The sequence below is a fragment of the Lissotriton vulgaris genome, chromosome 5, assembly GCF_964263255.1.
Source record: "Lissotriton vulgaris chromosome 5, aLisVul1.2, whole genome shotgun sequence".
Classification (NCBI taxonomy): Eukaryota; Metazoa; Chordata; class Amphibia; order Caudata; family Salamandridae; genus Lissotriton; species Lissotriton vulgaris.
The window spans coordinates 220,315,158-220,337,759 of record NC_141693.1 but is presented as its reverse complement, the minus strand read 5'-3'; the positions used below and the strand labels follow the sequence as shown (position 1 = coordinate 220,337,759).

General features: G+C 44.9%; 1 protein-coding gene across 1 annotated transcript in view; it reads left to right on the top strand.

Annotated features, from left to right (window-relative positions):
• The first annotated feature begins 3,595 nt into the window (after window positions 1-3,595).
• The window catches only part of WDR31 (WD repeat domain 31), a 207,905-nt gene continuing 188,898 nt past the window's right edge, over window positions 3,596-22,602 (top strand). The window contains exons 1-3 of the mRNA XM_086921207.1: window positions 3,596-3,732; window positions 12,892-13,021; window positions 15,455-15,529. Coding sequence (XP_086777333.1) covers window positions 3,686-3,732; window positions 12,892-13,021; window positions 15,455-15,529 — 252 coding nt within the window. The 5' untranslated portion in view covers window positions 3,596-3,685. The remainder of the gene's footprint in view (window positions 3,733-12,891; window positions 13,022-15,454; window positions 15,530-22,602) is intronic.

Here is a 22,602-nt window from a genome sequence, read left to right as displayed (position 1 = left end):
TGAGGGACTTATTGCAGGTCCTCTTGGTTTCCCAGCAGCGACTACATGCAGCCCTTTTGGGAGCTCCTGGTGATACAGCGGTGCTGGTGACATTGTCTGCAGCGATCTCGCACCCCTAAGCTCTACCCCAAATCTGCCCTTGCTGCCAACTGCAGATACCTATCCCTCACAAATCCTATCCAAACAAACCCAAGACTTGTCCCTCCAAACCTTTTCAATTTGCACTTATAAATGTCCGCTCGCTGGGAAAACATCGCCAGGACATATCCGACCTAATGGAAGATAACAACCTAGACATGCTGTTCATGACAGAAACGTGGATGGACAAGTCATCCGACCCAGATATTGTCATTGCGGTCCCTAAGGGATTCTCTATCCACAGATTGGATAGACCACGTGGGAGAGGTGGGGGGATTGCTTTTGCTGTACGTGATTCCTACACTGTTAGAACTAATGCCATCCCCTTGCCATCATGTGAAGCTTTGCAATTCTCTGTCAAATTGACCCCCTCTGATAATTTCAAAGGGATCCTTCTGTACCGTCCCCCGGGATCAAGAACAGGATTTATCACTGAGCTAAGATCCATCTTGGAATCATGCGCTCTTGACAGCTCCTTTACTGTCCTTGGAGATTTTAATTTCCATTTTGATAAACCTGAAGATAAGGACACTGCTATGCTCCTTGGGGATATGACTACTTTTGGTCTATCTCTTATGGTAAAATCTCCTACGCATGATAGGGGCCATACTCTGGATGGCATCTTTTCCAATTCCAATGACCTCCATGTAACACAAACCTTTCCGGTCACTTGGTCAGACCATTATGTTATCATGGCATCACTCAACCCTCACCAATTAGCTGTTCCCCCGAAGCCCAGCAATAGAAATCAAACTTTCAAGGCATGGAACGATATAGACAGCTCCAACTTTAAAACCTTTTTAGTAGCCTCCATGCCTTCCTTTTCACAAACCCAAACACAGCCACCTCTCAATTCTATGACTGGGTTGATGCAGCTGCATCCTCGCTGGTTCCCATTAAGCAAATATCCCGTAATAGATCTGCTCCCTCAGCCCCTTGGTACTCAGCTGACTTAAGACAGCAGAAACAACAATGCAGGCAGAAAGAAAGGCTTTGGCGGAAAGATTATGCCGAAGAGGCCAAAACCAAATATAAGGAAACGGTAGCCAAATACAAACAAATGATTGATGAAGCCAAGAAATCATTTTTTAGTCACAAAATAGAAACTGCAAAAAACTCTCATAAAATTTTGTATGAAACCGCAAAACAGCTAGCCGGTCACTCCCCCAACCTGACCCCACCCCCATCTCAACTTCTCTGTGACACATTGGCCAATTTTTTCTTTAGCAAAGTCAATGATATATACTCTGCATTTGCCACCAAAATCAAAAATTCTTCCGAGAGCACACTTAATACACTTATTGGTCCCACACTCACTCAATTTGCTGAAATTTCAGAAGCTCAGGCTATGGACATAATTACTACCATCAGATCAGGTTCAGCACTTGATCCTTGTCCTTTCAAAGTCCTATTGCCAGCCTTAGATGAGATTACCCCGGCCATATCCTCCATATGCAATGCCATGTTTAAAACAGGTATCTACCCTGAAAGTTTAAAAAAAACATTATAAAACCTCTGTTAAAGAAATCACATTTGGACAAGGACGAACCTAAAAGCTACCGACCTATAGCCAACTTACCGGTCCTGACCAAGATAGCCGAAAAAGCTACGAATAAACAACTTTCCGCTTTTTTGGAACAACACCAGCTACTAGATGAAACTCAGTTTGGGTTCCGCCAGTGTCATGGGACGGAGACAGCTCTGATTAAAGCAGCAGACGACATCAGACTCATCCGTGACACTGGGGGTACAGCAATTCTGATACTACTTGATCTATCTGCAGCCTTCGACACGGTCGATCATACCACCCTGATTGACCGTGTCGAGGGCCTGGGTGTACAAGGGACTGCCAGCAAACTTCTGGCCTCCTTTTTGGCTGATAGAACTCAGGTAGTTACAACGGGACCATTTCATTCGTCCACCATGTCACTGCCATGTGGAGTACCTCAGGGCTCATCCCTAAGCCCGACACTTTTTAACATCTACGTGTCGGGCTTAGCCAATGTCATTCGGGCTTATGGGATGAGCCTTACGTCCTACGCAGATGACACCCAGCTGGTTCTAGCCATCAAGAACAATGGCTATAAAGTGGCAGATAACCTCAGGGCTGGCATGATGGCAATAGGGAGTTGGATGGCCTCCAATTGCTTAAAGTTAAACTCTGATAAAACTGAGGTAGTCATCTTTGGACAACTAACACCTGAGTGGTCATCCAATTGGTGGCCTTCCTCCTTAGGCTCTCCCCCCGAGCCTGTCAGCAAAGTGAGGAATCTGGGAGTCATCTTTGATGACCGCCTCACGTTCCACCCACATGCCAACCAGATTACCTCTTCAGCTTTTTACAAACTGAAGCTTATCAAAAAAATCCTCCCTTTTCTACCTGATAAAGCTGGTAAAACTCTTGTCACCTCCCTTGTGCTGTCCACCTTGGACTATTGCAATGCCCTGTTCCTCAATGCACAGGAAGGAGTCTTGAATAAATTGCAAACAATACAAAACTCTGCTGCGAGGCTTTTGGGAAATATCCCTAAACATCACTCTGCCTCTAAAACCATCAAAGAACTGCATTGGTTATCCATTAAAAACAGGATAAAGTTCAAGACCCTGTGCATTGTGTATAAAGCGTTGCACAACCAAGGACCAGCACATCTCATCCGCAATTTGACTCCGTATCGTCCGCTCAGAACACTACGTTCATCTTGTTCAGGAGATCTTGTAATACCCCGAACAAAAACGGTCTCATGGGGCGATAGAAGATTTCTGGTATCAGCCCCCAAGTTGTGGAACACTCTGCCACCAATGATTAAAGCCAGTCCATCTTTATGGTCTTTTCGTAAACAACTTAAGACCTGGCTCTTTAATCAATAAAATCATCCATAGTTTCCTCAGGGTAAATATTCAGATACTTAGCGCCGAGACGCCCACGGGCCATTGCATGCGCTCTACAAATATCAAAAATAAATAAATACTTGCCAGACCTGCCACTAAGGTGGTGAGGATGGTGGGCTATGATGGTGTCACTGGCTTTTGCATACTAAAGAGAATAAATGCCTTTAGAGGCCTTCCCAGCACAGAAGTATTATTAGGTCAGAGCATGATGACTGGGAACTTGCAACCAAAGCTTCACATTTGTTAGGGTCATTTTGTCCCTTGCAAGTCTACGGCATCATTTCTGTGGTTCACGGCCATGATGTCTGAAGCCGGTAGAGATATTACTCATCTAGATGTGTATAAGCATTTTTCTCTTTTGCAGCCTCTCATCATATGGTAATTATCGACATTAAAAATTTGCTTTTTAAATGCCTTTTTAGCTTAAGATGCTGATGTATTTAATCTTGCTGGTGTTGATTGGAACTTAGTAAAATGAGGTAACAAACATAAACACTGCATCTCTACCTAATCACTAATGTTCACTAAAGGTAACTTATACTCTTAATACCTTTACAGCTCACAACCTGCATGGGGTGTCTGGAAGAGTCAACGTTCCTCAGCTGAGCACAGCATGTGATTCTAGGCCACCATCGCTTGCCCATGGCCTTCTCTGAAAATGGGGAAGCTGCAGAGCAAAGTCAAACGCAACAGCTCTAAATACAGGTGAGCAACCTAGCGCATTAGCCATAACCTACCTAGTATGAGAGCACATGTCCACTGGGGAGTCTGGCATCAAATTTAAGTAGGGTGATCCCCCTTACTCCAGTTCATTACAGACACTGTGTTCAGTTTTGAGCTTTTGTGTGTTATCTCAGTGCATCCTGGGTATTAGAGTCGTGTCAATAGCTTGCTTAATCTCCACAACGGCCCCTCGCGGCGGGATGCCTGGCTTTCACCTTGTGGATACCCTGCTGGGGTTATCTCACAGGGGAATACCAGGACGGGTTCCCTAAGCAAGCGCCGGGAAACCCACTGCGGGTAGCTGTGCGCTATATAAGCTCAAATACATTTACATACATTTACATTTACATTTATTTTTCCATTGAACGGATTACTAACATACCTGAAATTAATTATTTGCAGCTGAAAAGTTCGAGTGAGGTGGCCATCCTACATATAGGCTGAGTCACAAACGCAGGCGTAAATCTAGAAGTGAAAGCCAGTGTTTTGCCTATATGTCCTCCTGCTGTGGAATTAACAAAAATGAAATACCCCTACCATTCACACGCATATCCTTATCCACTGCATAAAGTTATTTACTTTTTGTGGTTCACACAAATTCCAGACCCATGCACGAAAATCTATTTACAGTGAATGTGGACTGCAAAAGTACTGTAACCTTATTAGTTTTTCCTGATCGGGACACATTTTTTGACTGGTAGTCTTGTCTTGCACTCCATCAAATATGGAGGTGTTTGGTGTTTATCACAGCTGTTTTGCACTTTCAATCCAGACAGCTGTACCTGTGCAAAATTAATACAAACAAATCAAGGCAAAGTTTTGTGAATACTAACAAACAAAGAAAATCGTAGAGGTTACCATATTCTTTAAAGATCTGAAAGTATATCTTAAATCACTGGTGAGTTTAGGCACTTAATAAGTCAGCAAACATGCACAGTATCCCCCCTCTTTTTTTTTTATAATCAATTTTATTGAATTTTCCAGAACTCAAGAAATTCATTGGCAGCCAGTCAAACACAGTTGGAGTGTACATATAGTTAATAACAGTCAATAACACATGGGGTACCTGGTCAAATCAGGCACTGCAGGCTGAGAGTGCAATACAGGGAGACAAAAATAAACAGGTCATCACGGTGGCAACAAGTTGAACCATTTACCCCATACTTTCCCGAATAATGCCGGGCAGCCCCTGGCCTCAAAGAGATATTCTTCCCGCAGCCCACACCAGTCCACGCCCTTCCGCCACTTTTGCACCGTTGGCGCCATAGCCTGAGACCAGAGCGCTGCAATGTCTCTTTCCGCCACTGCCACAGCCACAGCCGTCCCCAGAAAGCGCTTATCTGCCCTGGAGCCGTCTAGGCCGTCGAACACCCCCAGGAGCATACGTCTGGTCGTGGGGAACCTCCCATCCCAGGGCCTTCGTAAGTTTGCATTCAATCCCCTTCCAGAATGACTCCAAAGCTGTATGGATTCAGGCCTGGACATTCCACGATTTCCCAATGTTTAAATTTATACCTCATTATTGGGAAGTATACCAAGGCCCGAAGAGGAACGATCCACATGGCGTTCATGGATCTTTCCTCGGCTTTCGATTGTGTGAGTCGGGGGAAGCTCTGGGGCGCCATGGTAAAAATGGGTGTGGATCCAAACCTAGTAGATTTGCTAGATGATATGCACTCGGACACCAAAGCGAATGTTATATTCACCCAAGATCTAAATGTGACTAAAGACTTTGGAGTGCATCGGGGTGTCCGACAAGGCTGCATTCTGGCCCCGTTCCTTTTTAATCTCTACATAAATGATTTGGAAGAGCACCTTTTAAGCACCAATACGGATTATCCGTATATTGGCCGCAAGGGGCTGCCGGTCCTGCTATATGCGGACGACGCAGTCCTTTTATCTAGGACGGCAAACGGGCTTCAAATTTTATTAGATTCCTTCCACTCTTTTATGAAGTCAAGAGAGCTAAGTATTAATAATTCTAAATCTTACACAATGAAGGTCGGCCAAGGAAACAAAAAACCAAATCGCCTAAATGTAAATGGAGTACAAATCCCTATAACACATATATTCTCCTACCTTGGGGTCCTCTTTGACAGTCAATTAAATTGGGGACCCGTGATTCAAAAAAAGAAGGGAGAGGTTACCAGGGTAAATGCGGCAATAATGGATTTTTCTAGGAAAGTGGGTAACAGTCCAGTTGCCGCCTTACTCCAACTTTACCAGGCCAAAAGTGTTACCACAGCATGTTACGGCAGTGAAATTTGGGGTTATGTTCCTCTGGAAGCCCTACAGATAGTCGAAAATAACTTTCTAAAACAAGTACTAAGGGTTCCCAGGGGCACGGCAAATTTCTCTGTACATGAGGAATTGGGGGTTTCCTTCGTAAGTGACAAAATTGCAGTCAACCCATTGTTATGCTGGATGAATTGTTGGTTAGATGACAACATACCACTCACCCAGCATATCCTAAGAGAATCATTATCATGGGATAACAGTATGAAGGTTCCCTGGTTAAAGTACTTATATAAGTGCTTTGCTGACTTAGGTCGTCCTGAACTCTTTTTATCTCCTGAATCGATTACTAAAAAGGATGTTATAGCTGTCAAGAAAGCTTTTATTGATTCTAGACATCAGGATAGGGAATCATGTGAACTAAAAAAAGAAAGTGTCCGTAATCATGTATTAATTAAAAGCACCTTGCTCATGGAACCTTACCTAACATGGCAAATGTCTAGTTATGACCGTTTTTTATTGACAAGGTTCAGGTTCAACCTGTTTCATTTTTTGTTGGCTGTTCCCAGGGGATCACATCGTGGGCATGTGTTGCCGGCTTGCGGCTGCGACGATAAGTCTCCGCAAGACCTGGCACACTTCCTGTTCTTTTATGCTATACCGAGGAAGTTATATTTAAAACCCTGTTTGAAAAAATTAAACTTTATACAATTTCGCCCTGCACTGCACTTTCTTCAGCTGCTAAGCTGTGAATACACCTTGTATATATGTAGCTTTTTAAAATTGGCAGTAAAATTTAGAAACCGTATGGAAGGATAAAAATATTATTTTATGAATTGGTATCTCCTCTTTTTAAGGACTTCGTAAATGTTTTGACTGTTCATTGTAGATTTGTTTTTTTATGACTATATTATAACTGTATCTTCTTTTTAATGTATAATTGTGTTATTAATTGTAACGTAATTGCTTTTATGGTTGTCAATAAGAACAACCGAATAAAGTTTATTGACTTATTGACTCCAAAGCTGGCCAACGCCATACCATGGGGTAGAAGGCCGCTGGCGCTGTGTCGTAGCGCGTGCAGACTGGGGATGGCCTCAAGCGACCCGAAAAAGGCGCAGTGGAGTGAGATAGGCTGCATGCAAATAATATAGTTGTACCAGGCGCAGCTTGGAGGACGTGGTCAGGGCTTTGGGCGCCATAAGGGCGTCTTTTAGGGGCCTATCCATCCCTCCCATCGTGCTCTGAACCGGTCCAGAGATGCGGGCCATTATTAACCAATGACCGGTATATGCGGGACAACCCCACCCCGCCACAGATTCCCCATTATCACCTGGCCCTCAAGCGGGTTTAACTCTGGAAGAGTGGCAGGGGAAGGGATGTGTGCGTTAAAAGCGTGTCTGAGTTGCAAATATTTAAAGAATTGGGAGTGGTGGAGTGCATGTCGTTGCTGCAGATCGGCGAAGGAACGAATGTGATCCCCCACCCATATGTCTCCAAGCAACGAGCTTCCTACGGTATCCCAACGGCGGAACCCTTGCAGGGACGAGACCTCGCCCAGCCAGGTCCCTCACCAGAGCGGTGTCTGTCGAGTGTACATGCGGTTCCAATGCACATGGCGCAAAGCTGTGCGCCAGGCCAGGAGTACCGCTCTCGTGACTGGGGGTAGGGCCTGCGGCACTGGGCTGCCGTATAAGAAGGACTGAATCTGTGCGAAATCTACCAGTGCAAGTTCAACGCGGTATGCCGGGTCGGGCCAGCCACCCGCAAACCAATCGTGGATCGCGATAAGTCTCGTGGCGAGGTAGTAGAGGTGAAGAGTAGTCACTCCCATACCTCCATCGAAGGGGGGGATACGACAGTGCGTGAGGGATAGGCGCGGCCTCCCTCCTTCCCAGAGAAAGCGGGTGAGGACGCCATCTAGTTCCCGGAACCAACTCCCCGGGAGGTGGGCGGTGATATTCTGCAAGATATAGAGGAAGCGGGGGAGAATCATCATTTTGAAGAGCGCGCTTCTGCCCAAGGGGTTAAGGGGGAGGACCTGCCACTTCTTGAGGTCGAACTTCATCCGGGTGACTAAAGGCGCAACGTTTAAGGCCCACTCAAGCTCGAGCAGAAGGGTGATCCAGACGGCCAAAAATTTGAACGATTGCCTCCGCAAGGGAATATTCGCCTGCCAGTCAAAGCAGGCCCGGGAGGGTTGTAGAGGAACCAGAGTTGATTTCGCCGGGTTTAACCGGAGCCCAGAGACCCGCTCGAAAGCGGAGAGGACTTCCAGACATCGGGCCCGGAAATGTCCGGATCCGCCAAGTAAAGCAGTAAAGCATGACATCGTACGCATAAAGGGCTATCTTCTCAACCTGACTCTAGTCCCAGGCCCAGCCTCTGATGAGTGGGTCGTGCCGATGAGCGCCAATAGGGGTTCCATTACCAGCGCGAACAGCAAGGGTGAAAGCGGGCACCCTCCGAATTGAGAAGGTCTCGGAAAGCTCACCATTGATGAGAACACAGGCCCTGGGGTTGGTGTAGAGGATCCTGACCAGGTGGCGGAAGGGAAGGCCGAAGCCCATCCTCTCTAGCACATCCTCAAGGTACGTCCAATCCACCGTATCGAAGGCCTTTTCAAAGTCGATGAAAAGCAATGCCAGATACGGGGTTAGACGATCGCGGTGGGCCATAGCCAAGGGAAGGCGGCGGATGCAGTGACGAGTGCCCCTGGCAGGCATGAATCCGCACTGGTCGGGATGGACCAACTCCTGTAGGAGGGTCTGAGTCTCTGGGCTATCACGGTAGCGAAGATCTCGAGCTCCGTGTTAAGCAGCGAGATCGGACGATAGTCCGCACAGTCCAGGGAGGGTGGCTGCGTTTTCGAAATGACCACAATGGTGGCTATATCGAATTCTGGTGGGAAGGAACCCGTCTCAGTCACATGGTTGAATAAAGCCACTAAATGGGGGACAAGGATCTCGTGAAAGGTCGCGTAGTACTCCTGGGGATAACAGTCCAGACTGGGTGTCTTGCCAGGGTGCTTAAGTGATATCGCCTCATGAATCTCCTCTGGGGTGAAGGGGTGGTCCAACGCCTCCGCAGTCTCCTGGGGGAGACACGGCAGCCGGGCCCCGGTAGTATCCCCCCTCTTTACACTCCATTCATCCACCAACAAACTCATTCTTGCATTCACCCATTTACACATATTCATAATAAAACATGAAATTCAAAAGGCATCTGGAAAAATTAAATGAAAGTAGTGACAAAGCATGCCACCACCTGAATGTGATGGCCAAATGCTTACTGTAAATAATAAAATTACACAATACCATAGCAGCCATCTTGCAATGGTATTATACCTAGTGTATCGTTGTTCTAAGTTTCAACTTGGCCTCTAGGTTTAGAAGCAAAGTTTTGGCCATCTTGGTGTAATAAAACAATGATACACTATGCAAGTACCATGGTCACTCAATAAATATTGTAGTGAGAGTTCATCTTGGAATTGAAGTGTTCATCATTGTTGCTCTGATCCCAGATGGCTAACACAATGCTTCTAAATGTGGCAGCCACTTTGAATGTTACAACAGTGATACGTTATGGACAAAACTATTCCAGGATACCTAGCCAATTTAGAAGTAGTGGATATGGATATGGAGCACAATAAACAAAGTGATCGGCAAGTAAGCTGCCCAGTAACTTTGTCTGGAGAGGTGCCGGGCTCACTAAGAATCACAATAAAAGAGTAAAAGGAAAGAAACGAAAGGGTACTTATGCAAGTAGAAAGTGGAACATTAAAGGACAAGCCATCTGCCCTGACACTAAAAGCACACATATTTCAGCCAGATGTACACATGTGATCAAGCTAAATGCCATCACTCAAAGGGCAGTAGGGCAAATGGCTGACGTAAACTGAACCACTACCTCATGCGCTATGCTGTCATGGGCAAAAGAAGGATGTATATGACACTCAAACATTATGTCTATGCATATATTTTATTAATTCATTTGATTACAAGAGTCTGGCAGATGACTAAACCTGTCAGGGCATCCTTAGGAGGGTCTATTGAGATTATGCTAGTGAAAATCTTTTTACCACCAAGGTTTGTAAGATGGGATAACCAACATCAAAATGTTTGCCTACAATCGTACTCTTTCAGATACCATGTAACAAAACACCACTCCGTAGACTTTAACATGCTTTAATAACAATTCACCCTTAAAGGCATATTGGCTTTAAAATATGCTTTTCATATTAAATAAGTCAAGCCTACTGCCTTTATCATAACTATTCATATTAAGTAGATGAGGCCTTTACATCTGACAAAACATTTTCAATGAACCCATCTCACCTGTAGATTTTACCATTGATTGATATCACCATAACCCACATCAGCCCACCTTATTGTTAATAGGCTTTCCCAGAGGATGAAGTTCAGGCATACATGCATGAAGTTCAGGCATACATGCTTACATAGAATTACGATATGTACAAAAATATAGTTGGAAAACATTGTAGGAAGGCCTTCCAGGCATTATCAGAGGTCACATCTCTATCTACAAGGGCGTTTCAAAGGGGGTCACTAACATCAAACCCTTTGTCCAGTACTGTGGTCTGTGAGATTCCTTGTAAGAAAATATCTGTCTAAAGGATTTAACACTGTGCAATAACAATCCACCCTTTAAGGCAGTGGTCTTCAAACTTTTTAAAACAGCGGCCCCACCGCAACACCCGTCGTAAAAAAATAAAATAATGGGGCCCCTCAAAAAGTTTCACTCTTATTCTATTACACTGCCAATGTTTAAATATGTCTACACTCATTTAAACATTGCAGTTAAGTGCTATTACCGTTTTAATAATGCAATCAAATGCATGATTGCCAAACATACTATTCTGATCAGGTAAAAGTATCCACAAAAGATGTTAGTGATGGCCCATTACAGAGCGGCTTACTGTCGCTCATTTGTTTTCCATTGAAAACAAAGCACTGTTATCAGCATAATGCTTTTGGATAGAGCCTGCCTCCCCCAGCCCCTTGATAACTTTAAGCCCCACTAGGGGGGGCCCGTCTCCCAGTATGAAGACCCCTACTTCAATGGCTGCTGCCTTATCAGATTCTTCACATATGTAAATCAGGTTTACTGTCTTTGCTGATACCTTTTATAATAAACATATCAAACCATCAGTGTTTAACCTTGGTGTGTCACCAAAAACATCTCAGATCCACCGCACTGTACTGAGCATAACCTTTACTACAGGCAACCACCAGGCATACAGTCAAACCATAAAAAATATGTATAAAATGCAAGTTGTCAAAACAATTTACAACCCCTCCTAGAAGGGTTGACAGGAGTCAGCAAAGTGCAAATCTTCTCCCCCAAAAGATTGTCAAAGTGAATAACTAACACAGTAAGCATGCCTACTCTGGTAATCTGTGAGATCTATCTAACCGACTGTCTGTCTATGGCCTCTAACACATTATAATACCAAACCACCTTTCTTACAATAAATTAGCCAGGTCTATTTTCTATGTAGTTACTTTTCTTTAAAAAACCAGATCAGACTTCTGGTACTTCACATAACCTTTCCAAATGAACCATGAAGGCCTATAGCCTATATCGTAAGCTAACTCGGGCCAACTGTATTGCCCTAAGCTTTTCACAAAAAACAACCAGCAGACATACAGTCTTAAAATTACAGAAATGTAACAAATTACAGTTGGCAAAACAATATGCAATGCATCTTAAGAGGACCTAACCAAGGATTCAGACAGGACAAATCTATCTCCAAGGATTGTCAGAAGGCAAACAGTACTAAAGCCATTGCCTGCTTCTGCCTTCTGGTTTTAAACCAGTGTAATGCCAAACCACCATTAAAGCCCTGTTGTCTTTAACATATGATTTTCACTATAAATAAATCAGATCTGCTGCCTTTGTCGTAACTTTAATAGATAATGATATGCGCAGGAAGGTCTTTCTGGTCCAAGCACATACCTTTTATTACTGATGAAATTCATTTGCAGGCAATTTGCCATGATCTGTTTGTCGTGACCCCTTATGTGCTGGGGACTGCAAACTCCAGGGATCCCGTGTTGTTTGGGTTCAAGGACTCCTATTTCTCACCATTTGGGAAAGATATTCAACTTTTTCGAACTGTAATTTGTAAAATTGGATTAGCTCTGCCAATTTGAAAGTATACAAAATTGAACAATGGTGACAATTATAATGCTGGTGAGACCTCACAAGATTACTTTAAATGGATTAATTAAAGTGTAATGTTGTGCTGTTTTATCTCTGATTTAGCAGACCGACTGACTGATTTTTCTTGTAAAGCGCACTACTGCCGAGGCTTCTTGGCGCTGCATTAGAGTCAAGGATTGACTTTGACAGGCATGGTGCGGTAGACCATCCAGCAGAATCCTAGCCTTTTTGTGACAATATCTCTGTTTACTGTGTTGTATGCTGTGTTGTAAGCCATCTGTTCCCTTTTGGTCCAGAGCACTAAGTATATCTTCCATTACATCCACAAGTTGTTTCATTCCTTTAGCAGATGTGTCCTGAAGAGATGGCCAGAATATCTACTTTGTAAACATCTCAATTTATACTAATAGTATGCAGATTTGTTATGAATCTCCTTAAACCCAGTATGAATATCCTTAAAACACGGTGTGGATGCAGACCTTGTTGATCTGAGTCTCCTGTTCTTGTTCTACTGAGTATGAAAATGGATTTGTGATCACTCAGAAGTTTGTTCCCCTCCATGTTTGCATTTTTTCAATATATATTTTACAATCATTTTCTATAAGCATGATTGTTTTTGTTATCTGCTTTCTTATAGTGCAGTATGCATTTTCTTTACCCATGGGCAAGTAATGCTTAGAAAGTTATACGGATCCGTTGGATCCTTCTTCTATTTTCCAGGGCAGAGGCACATGTGGAAGTGTACTACTCTGGGCAGAACATCCAGCAGCACATCCCAGCACACAATGATGCAGTGACCTCCCTGGCTGCCTTGACATCGGACCTCTGTGTGTCAGGAGGGAAGGATAAGGTAAGATACTCTTGAATCCCTTTCTTAATGTGCAGTGGGAAGAGCAATAAGAGGTACGGTGACTTGGCATACATGACTACTACAGAGCTCTTCAAACTAAGATTGACACACATATGAGTTACCTTTTTCAAATATTTTATTTCCTATTAAGATGTGGCACAAATCATGTATCTAAGGTATATTGTCTGTGACCAAAATGTAGACTACATATAGTGAGGTAAAAAGCAAAGAGATCCTTCACACAGTTCACAAAACTCGAACATCAAATGTAGTGCCAATGCATAGTTTAAAGCCCAACAGTACGGAATAAGTGCCTTAGACAAGATCTAGTTCCTGACTAACCGTTGAGAGTCATAAAATGAAGTCTAATTTGAAATATTTTGGCACTGACGTAAAGCCTGGGTTGCTTGGCTAATAGTTGAAGGGGTTCGAGTTCCAAATGACATCTCCTACTTGGTAGTTTGCTATGCTAACATCTAAAAAATGACCCACTTCATTTTCTTCTGGAGCTTTCCACTGATATTAAACATAAGATTGCATATTTGTGACCTCTATAGATCTCTATTAAATAGTACACAGGGTTCAGCATGGGATTATGATTTCCCATCCCATGTGTGAGTATACATGTGACAAAACACTTTCCTAAATTAGTAGGATTTATGGCGTACACTGATGGGGAAAATGTTTGATGAGACTATTGCAAGAGCACACTTCTCAGCTGCATAGTTTGGGGGACCATGGGTCCTAGTGCAAGCAATGAAACTCGGTCCATCACACCCCTGCACCCTGTGCTACTGCACCTGCTACACTAATGCAGTTTATGGGTCTCCAAGTTCCTCATTCTACTTGTCTTTAGTTTTTGCCCACATTTCCACCCCGCTCTCCTCTCATCTCCCTCCTCCATTAACGCCCTCCTCTCTATCCTCTTCCTGAGTCTCTTTTCCCCCATCTTCTGTCTCTCACTCATCCTCATCTCCGTCATAACTTCTCTCCTTATTTCTAGTATCTTTCCCCTTGGCCTTTTTGGACATCCTTATCTCGTTTCTCGCTCAACCGTATTTGATTCTCCCATTCTGTCAAGTTTTCCTGTCCCTTCTTTACCCTCTCCTTTTCTTTGATTCATTACCTCTCTCTTTTTTTATTGATCCCTTAAACACTACTTCTTCTGTACCGCTACCCTTGAAAAGTAAACACAGCCATGCCCATAGCATGCACTCTACCTAAAAAAAAATCAGAACAGCCTGCCTCTGAAATAACATCATCTGGGGCAGAGCAGAGTGGGCCCCCTCCCATCTCTGGGCACCTTTGCATTGCACTGGCTGCACCAATGGTGGCTACGCCCCTGACACTCCCCAGGCAACATCCCCATATCCTCTGTTTCAAATATAAATTTTACAAATAACAGTTGGAGGAATTGTAAAGTTGTTTATAACAGATCGAATTCTGGTTTATTTGGCATCACGAAAACAGTTGTAAAATAAACAATCAAGATTTCTGGCGATTGGTTAAAAATAATTTTCCAATCTGTCCTTCAGAGATGTGTTTTCCGACTTGCACATGCCACTCCCACAGATCAAAACAACATATAGCATGTTTCAGTAGGAGGTCAAATTGCACTAAGACTAAACGGAAAGAAAAAATATTTAATAATATTGCTGAAAGTATTGTTTTCAGCAAAAAAAGAATTATCCATAATCTTTATTATTATTATATAATTTCAAATAACTATTCTCCTAAAAGAATTGAATACCAATGTTGGCAATATCCAATAACCGTCTTTTAGCTACATTAATAGTCAAGAAATACTTTCTTGAGAAAGACAAATATGCTATGCTATTGCTATCAACAATTATATTCACACAACAAGATATATGTGCAGTCTTAGACTGAATATAATATATGTTTGAGTGTCACTGTACTGTAAACATATTAATTAAGTCATATTTTTCTGAACTATACACAAGTATCTGGTATGTTGGAGGCTGCTTATACTAATTGCAAACATATCAAAAAGAATTCTGCATCAAAATGTATAAAAATGGTTAATTAACGTTTTGTCTGTAAAATAAACTTTACAGTAAACTAAAAAAAATGTAGATTTGGGAGTTTTACACTTGAGGACTACGAGGGTGAGGAGGGCTTTTGTCACTATTCATGCCATGTGACTTTGGTCAGAGGCCTCCTTTGCCCATGTAGTAATACGCTTGCTGTGTTTGTATTAGGTATAAAAATCCAAACAAACAAATAAAATGGGATCTTCAATCATGAGAAGTGATTTAAATTTACTTTTAAATGTAGATCCATCATAAAAATCAGTCATTCATCTAGCTACAGTTTTATTAATCATGTAAAATGTAGGAGGGAACAGTCCCTTGAGATGTGTTATTTGACTCAGAGGGGATTACATCCACTGTGTTTTATGCTGAATTTCAGACTGTGGTGGTCTCTAACTGGAGAACAGGAGCGGCACTCAAGCGGTTCTTAGGACATGAAAAAGAAGTGACTAAGGTAAATATCCTCCCTTTCATTAAAGAGTACCTAACATACCAGAATGGGAACTATGTGCTGTGCAGTTTACTATGCTGACGCGTGCAGCAGACATAGTAATAGCAAGCTCACGACAAGGCTTGGATTTGAAGAGCAAAATCCCACTACCTCAATAAGAATTCTAGATGAATAAAGACCTGTCATCTGGAGACAGAGGTCGCACATGTAAATACCAAAATGCTCTTACTTGCTGGAAGTCAATGGGCATTCTTTAAGCAGCGAATCGGTAACAGGTTATACCCCACCCTTCCTTCACTGGACCAAAGCGCACACCATTCAAGCATGAGTCTTGAAGGAATGATAAATAGCCATATGGCATCAAACAGGAATAGCAGAGTTTTCAAATATATTTTGGATGTGGCGTGGTTGGTGCTGATTTGATATACTCATGTAGCATATGGTGAGCTTTCTTCATGTTTTATCACTAAATATCATTTCTCTAGTTCATTTTTTAAAGAATTTGATCACAATTTATTGTGTTCTTTATCCACAAAATGTTGGAATTGTTATTATGTTTCTTCTGCAGAAGGAACCCATTTCCGGAAATACATTGAGCACAGAGGATAACATGATATTTGACAGAAGTTCGAAATATTAAACCTTCTCAGAGAAAATATAGTTGAATAATAAATATTTTTAAAGAAAAGTGAACATCTTGTAAACTTTTGCATGGGGTTGCCAGAATGGTGCATGCCAAGGGCTAGTAGTGAGCTAATTATGGAGTGGTGCTGTTGTTTCAGTGAAATTCCTGGAGCGATAAGGAGAGTTTCTGGGTTTAACCTAATAACATATTGAGTTTTTAAGGAACATCTGGAAACTTCAAAAGATTTAGAGTGTGCACTTACTCACTATTGGATTCTGATTTAAGCTTTCGAGTGCTTCCTCTTTAGACTATTGTTTAAATTCTGCAAGAAATGTTTTGATTCCTCAACGGAGTCTGATTTAAAACAGCAAATTGTTTCAAAAGGAATTGATGTGGATTTTGAAGTTGAGGTTATTGTCTAACATGAAGCCTCAGGATTTGCACTTTCTAAAATGGACTGCCTATTTTCCAGAAGTTAAATGTGCTTAGCCAAGTCTTCAGAGCTAGGGACACTTAGACACAGGGCAAATGCTATTCATGTTATCAGGCTTTTTCAGCAGGTGTTACCCGTCATATCATTAGAAAGTCTGTAGAACTTAAAATTGTATGCGCATAGTCACAATTAATGTTTGTGGTTTAAATGAGGCGAGAAAAAGAAGAGAGCTGAAAGAATACTTTGAAACACTGCAAGCAGACTTAATTTGCTTGCAGGAAACGCATGTTGAATTTTCGCAGAAATATTTATTAGAGCAATTGGGTTATTCGGTTCTGGCATGCACTACCCAGGGCACAAGGACACGTGGGGTAGTGATACTGGCTCGAGGAAATAGTGTTAAGCTGAAAAAACAACAGGCAGATAAACACGGCCGATGGGTTCTGGCTGAATTACAAGTACATAATTTTAATTTTACTTTATGTTCAATTTACGCACCTACGGTGGACGATCCTGATACTTTTAGCCAAATAAATGCACGGCTACCTAGTTGGCCACTTCCGATCATAGTTTGCGGTGATTTAAATATAAATGGTCTTGCAGGGTTGTGGAAGGATGATGTAGGCAGGTTTAAAGGGAGGAGAAAAAAAAGTCATAGAGCACTGGTTAATCTTATGACAGATAATGGCTTAATCGGTACCTGGGAGCAGATTATGGGAGAGGGAGGTAGTACATATTACTCGGCTCCACACAGAACAGTAGCAAGGCTTGATTATTTTTTGATCTCACCTGCATTGCTACCGAATGTTACAATAAAAAAATTACCAAGATTAAAGTCAGACCACAGCCCTTTAGCTTTAGAGATTGTTCTGGTAAACGCAATGATAAACCTAACTTCTTGGTCATTTGAGAGAGCTTTATTATATGATGTTGATTATGTTGCCCTTATGGAAAATTGGTTAAAAGAATTTTTGGGACACAACAGGGGTAGGGCACGACCTTCAGTGGTTTGGGACGCGATGAAGGCTGGCATCAGAGGAGAAACTTTAAGCTACTCTCTCAGACGTAATAAATTGCAAAAAGCATTAATAGAAAAGATTATGGTTGTGGTGGATCTGGAGGAAGATTTGACAAAGACTTTAGTAGCGAAAGGGGATGTGACAGAGGTGACTCAAAAATTAGCCATTGCTAAAGTAGCAGTAGGGGAAGTATATAGCTCAAGTGCAGCTGAGAAGTTTTTAGCAAGGAGAGAAGAGCAATATGAATATAATGAGCAAGTTAGACGCACCTTGGCGATAAGAACTCGACAGGCAGTTACTAAAGGACAGATAACGGAAATGATCACAGGAAGAGGAGCGGTAGTTAAAAACCCAAAAGAAATCTGCGCAGTGTTTCAGAACTTTTATTAGAAACTCTATAATCAAGAGGGAGAAGAGCCAAGAAAGAGAGAAATAGAAAGATATTTGGAAGAGGCTACATTAGATAAAATTACGGATGAAGATAGGATTAGTCTGGAGACAAAATTTACCCGAGAAGAAATTCAACTGGCCTTTAATGGACTGCCATCAGGGAAAGCTGTAGGTCCTGACCTTATACCTTTAGAATTTTACAAGAAATTTTTTACAATACTAGCGGGGGATATCATTACACTCATGGTTTCGATCCAGAAAGGAGCTGAACCGCCCGAATCCTGGAGCGAAGCGACAATGGTGGTTTTCTTAAAAAAGAATAAAATTCCCACTGATCCCGGGTCATATAGGCCAATTAGCCTGATGAATAGCGATACTAAGGCCTACTCGAAAATATTGGCTAATAGATTGAGTTCGATAATTGGAAAGGTGGTCTCACCCCGCCAACATAGGTTTATCCCAGGCAGGGGGACAGCCGATCACATTAGAATAGTAATTACCTTGTTTGATGGAACGACAGCCTCACGAGACTCTATGTCTTTAATACTATTAGACGCAGAAAAAGCTTTCAATAGGGTCTCGTGGGGCTTTCTTTGGACAACAATGTATAAACTTGGGGCGCTAGAGGGCGCGCTTGCGGAATGGCTGCCTAGACCTGCAGCTCCCGCTCCTTGGACACTAATCCTGCCTTAATCCTACGCCACGGGGTGCCGTGCTGCCTCCAGGAGACCGGATCCCGCATCCAGAAGGTGCTCCCTACACTCGTCCCAAGTTTGAAGTGGCTGCGATCCTCAGAGCCGGAGATATGGGCTCCCGAAAACTGCCCGGCACCTGCCCTGGAGTTGCATGAGGCGGGCGCTCGGCTGCCACAGCTACGCGACCCCGGGGCCTGCCACGAGGTGCCCGGGCCGCACTGAGACCTCGCCTGCCTACTCCCTCTGAGACGGCGTGCGGTGAGAGCTGTGCAGGTAGGCGACTGCTGCAAACTCGCTTTGGGTCTCCTCCCAGACGACACCTCACCGGTACAGAGGGAGAACTGCTCCTGCCGGGACGCCTGCTACCACGGCCCTGCCAGATCGCCGTGCCTGTAATCCATAGCGCCGCAAGCCCGGATTTGCGCGGCGCTCTCCACCGGATTCATCGACCGGGGGCCGGGGCTGCCCCATTTGTGCTGAATCCCCCTGTCGCTTCCCGCTCTGCTTGCCTGCACGGCGCTGCGCGACCTTCGAGCGCTGGAAGCGCTGGAGACTACACTCGAGGAGACTGGCTGCCATACTTCAAAGGCGCTGCCCGATGAGTCGCGCTACACCCGATGGTGTCTAGTGGGGCATGCTTCCCTGGATTTGACCCTGCAACCCGTCGAGGTGGCCGGTGCCTTGACCTTCACATTACCTGGATTCTGCTTGGCAGGTTCTTGAGGCTGCGGCCGAGTGCCCAAGACAGAACGGACGGCCACTATCATCAGGCATTCGGTAGACACGTGGCGCTACTGGTGGCACCGTCCATATTGCGAGACACTGCAGCGCTCAGAGCCTGAGGCCCTTCTGACCTGCAACTGGCTGCTTATCACCCGCATTGCTCTTCCAGCCTTCCCTATTCTGTTTGAACTCTCACTTGCCTCTGGTCACTACCATGGGACGACCTGATACTCGCCAGCCTAAGCTTAGCTTCGATAACTCTCGTAAGGGCACTACATCGGCACAGATGAACCCGGGGTCCAGCGTACCGCCTCCACAACCTGCCCCACCTATCGCCCCTGCTGCGGACATTACCAACCTGCTACAGGAGATGCGTCAAGGATTCGCTACCGTGGTGGAGAAGGTGGACGGCGTCACAGCCCGACTGGACGCCTTGGTCCATAAAGTGGACCGCCATGAGGAACGCCTCACAACTGCGGAACAAAGAATCTCCGACAACACTGATGCCACCGCGTCCCACACGACACAGCTGGCGAGAATGGATAACCTCCTCCGCCTCATTGCTGCAAAGAACGAGGACTTGGAAGCACGAAGCCGCCGGAACAACATTCGCATTACTAATGTGCCGGAGTCCACTGCCACGGGCAGGATGGAGCTCTATGTGGAGAAATTACTCAAGGGCTCAATCGGAGAGGAAGCTTTCTCGTCCCAGTTCATCGTGGAGAGGGCCCATCGCTCCCTGGCGCCTATGCCCCAACCTGGCCTACCACCGAGACCTATAATTGCTCGTCTTCTGAATTATCGTGATCGCGACACGGCCCTCCGGGCTGCCCGGACACAAAGATCACTGAGGTTTGAGGGCATCACGTTCTCCATCTATCCTGATTTCACACCGATGGTTCAGGATGAGCGGCGCAAATTCCTTCCAGTGAAGAAGAAGCTGCGGGAGGCTCAAATAGACTATGCACTCTTGTACCCGGCGAAGCTGAGAGTCACTCACCAGGGCAAGCAACGCTTTTTCACCAACCCGCAGAAAGCCGAGGATTACCTTAAGTCGATCCGAAGAGCACGCAGGGACGACCATGCACCTGCGGACGAACTAGAGAACAATGATCTACCTCCAGAACACCATGAGGACTAATGGCCTTTACGTACTCCGATCTATGATTGCATCGTACCTAATCGCTGGCTGGCGCTGATTCACCATTTGAGAGATGAAGAGATACATGAGCGGCGATCTTTCTGGACATTGCACCCCAGTGGTAACGTATACCAAGGACCACTCTCTCGGCCCTAGACTCCACCGAGGGCGGTACAGATTGGAGCTATGGGCCGGATAGTGGCAGCGCGCACTTTCAGATGTACCCCTGTTGGGTATTCCCCGCTGACTTATTGTTTGTTTGGCTATTTGCCTCTCTGAAGTTGGGGGGGAGGGAAAAGAGGGGGGGTCGTTTTTGGGGGTTTCATGGCTGCTGGCATGTTTGGGATGCTGGGGTGGGTGGGGGGAGGTTGGATTTCGTGAGGTTACCATCGCATGGACTGTGCATGTATTTACTAGCCTGGTGTATGACTTGGCTCTTCGGGTGCGGGTGTGGATTCATGGTTTGGCCCACTTGGGCACTTTCTTCTTTACTGTCGCTATGCCCATGGCCGCTGTGAACTCGACTGCGCGACTGACATGTCTTTCATGGAATGTTCGGGGGTTGAACGATGCTAGGAAATGCAGGAATGTTATTGCTTACTTAAATAGACATCATATACAAGTTGCTATGCTGCAAGAGACACACATGCCCATACGCAGAGACACCCCATTTGGACGGAAATGGGCAGGGACCCGCGCATTTTCCTCCTTTTCGTCATATGCAAGGGGTGTGGCGATTCTTATTGCCCGTGGCGTGCCTTTCCACCTCTTTGGGGAGGAGGTGGACAGGGAGGGGCGGTATGTTTTGCTGTGGGGTAGGGTGGGACGAGACACCTATCTATTTGTCTCAATGTATGCACCGAATATTGACTCACCTGTCTTTTTTTCCACACTGTGGGGTAAAATTGTTTCAATCGGGGCACGACATGTTATCTGGGGTGGTGATTTTAATCTGGCGCTGGCGCCCCTCCTGGACAGAGCGGATGGTGTTAGTTCCTACAAGCCCCGAGCCAGGGAGGTTTTGGAGGGAGTGGTGGAGGAAGGAGGTTTGTTCGATGCCTGGCGACAACTACATCCCCTCGGACGGGAAGGCACGCACTTCACGCCTCACACCGGGACATGGGCGCGCTTGGATTACTTTTTGATAACTCGAGACATCACTAAGGAACTATTAGGAGTTGACCACTTGCCCAGAACCTATTCAGATCACAGCCCTGTTAGACTGCGCTTCCGGACTCCTGGATGGGACAGTCCGAGACCACAGTGGAGGCTAGGCCCCGATATGCTTCTTGGCGAGCTTTTTCGCACAGAGCTGGGTGAGGAGATTAGGGATTTCTTCCCTAGGAACAGGGGCTCAGTGGAGTCAGTGGAACACATATGGGAGGCTTTCAAGGTCACTATAAGGGGTTTCTGCATTTCCAAACGCCATGGGGTCCTGCGAGATATCCTACGTACCATCACCACACTAGAGGGAGAGCTGCGTACACTAGAGATCCAAATGGCGGCGGGGGATGACCCACACCTACAGATAGCCTTTAGAGACACACTGTCCAAATATGAGGAGGAGGCTGCCAGGGAGGCGAAATACCGGGGCAAACACTGGGTGGCCCGGAGATACTGCGAAGGGGATAGGCCTGGTAAAGTGCTGGCCTCACTCACGCGTACACCACGAGAACAAAACACCATATTAGAGCTCATTGATGAGACTGGCGCTATCACTAGAGAATCGGATGCGATACTCACTGCCTTCACGACGCACTACTCGACACTATACACATCCAAGGCGGAGGCGGACGCTCCATACGCTGACTATTTGAACGAAGTAGCGCTCTGCTGGCTCAGCGATGGCGATAGGGAGTTCCTTGCAGCGCCTTTCGAGCTCGATGAGGTTCGCGAGGCCATTATGTCCCTCCAAAACGGAAAGGCCCCGGGACTCGATGGCATCCCAGCCGAATTCTACAAAGCTTATATTGATGTCATGGCGCCCGTGCTTAGCGAAGTCTTCACCGAATCATTAGCTGATGGGGTATTACCCCGCTCTCTGCGCGAG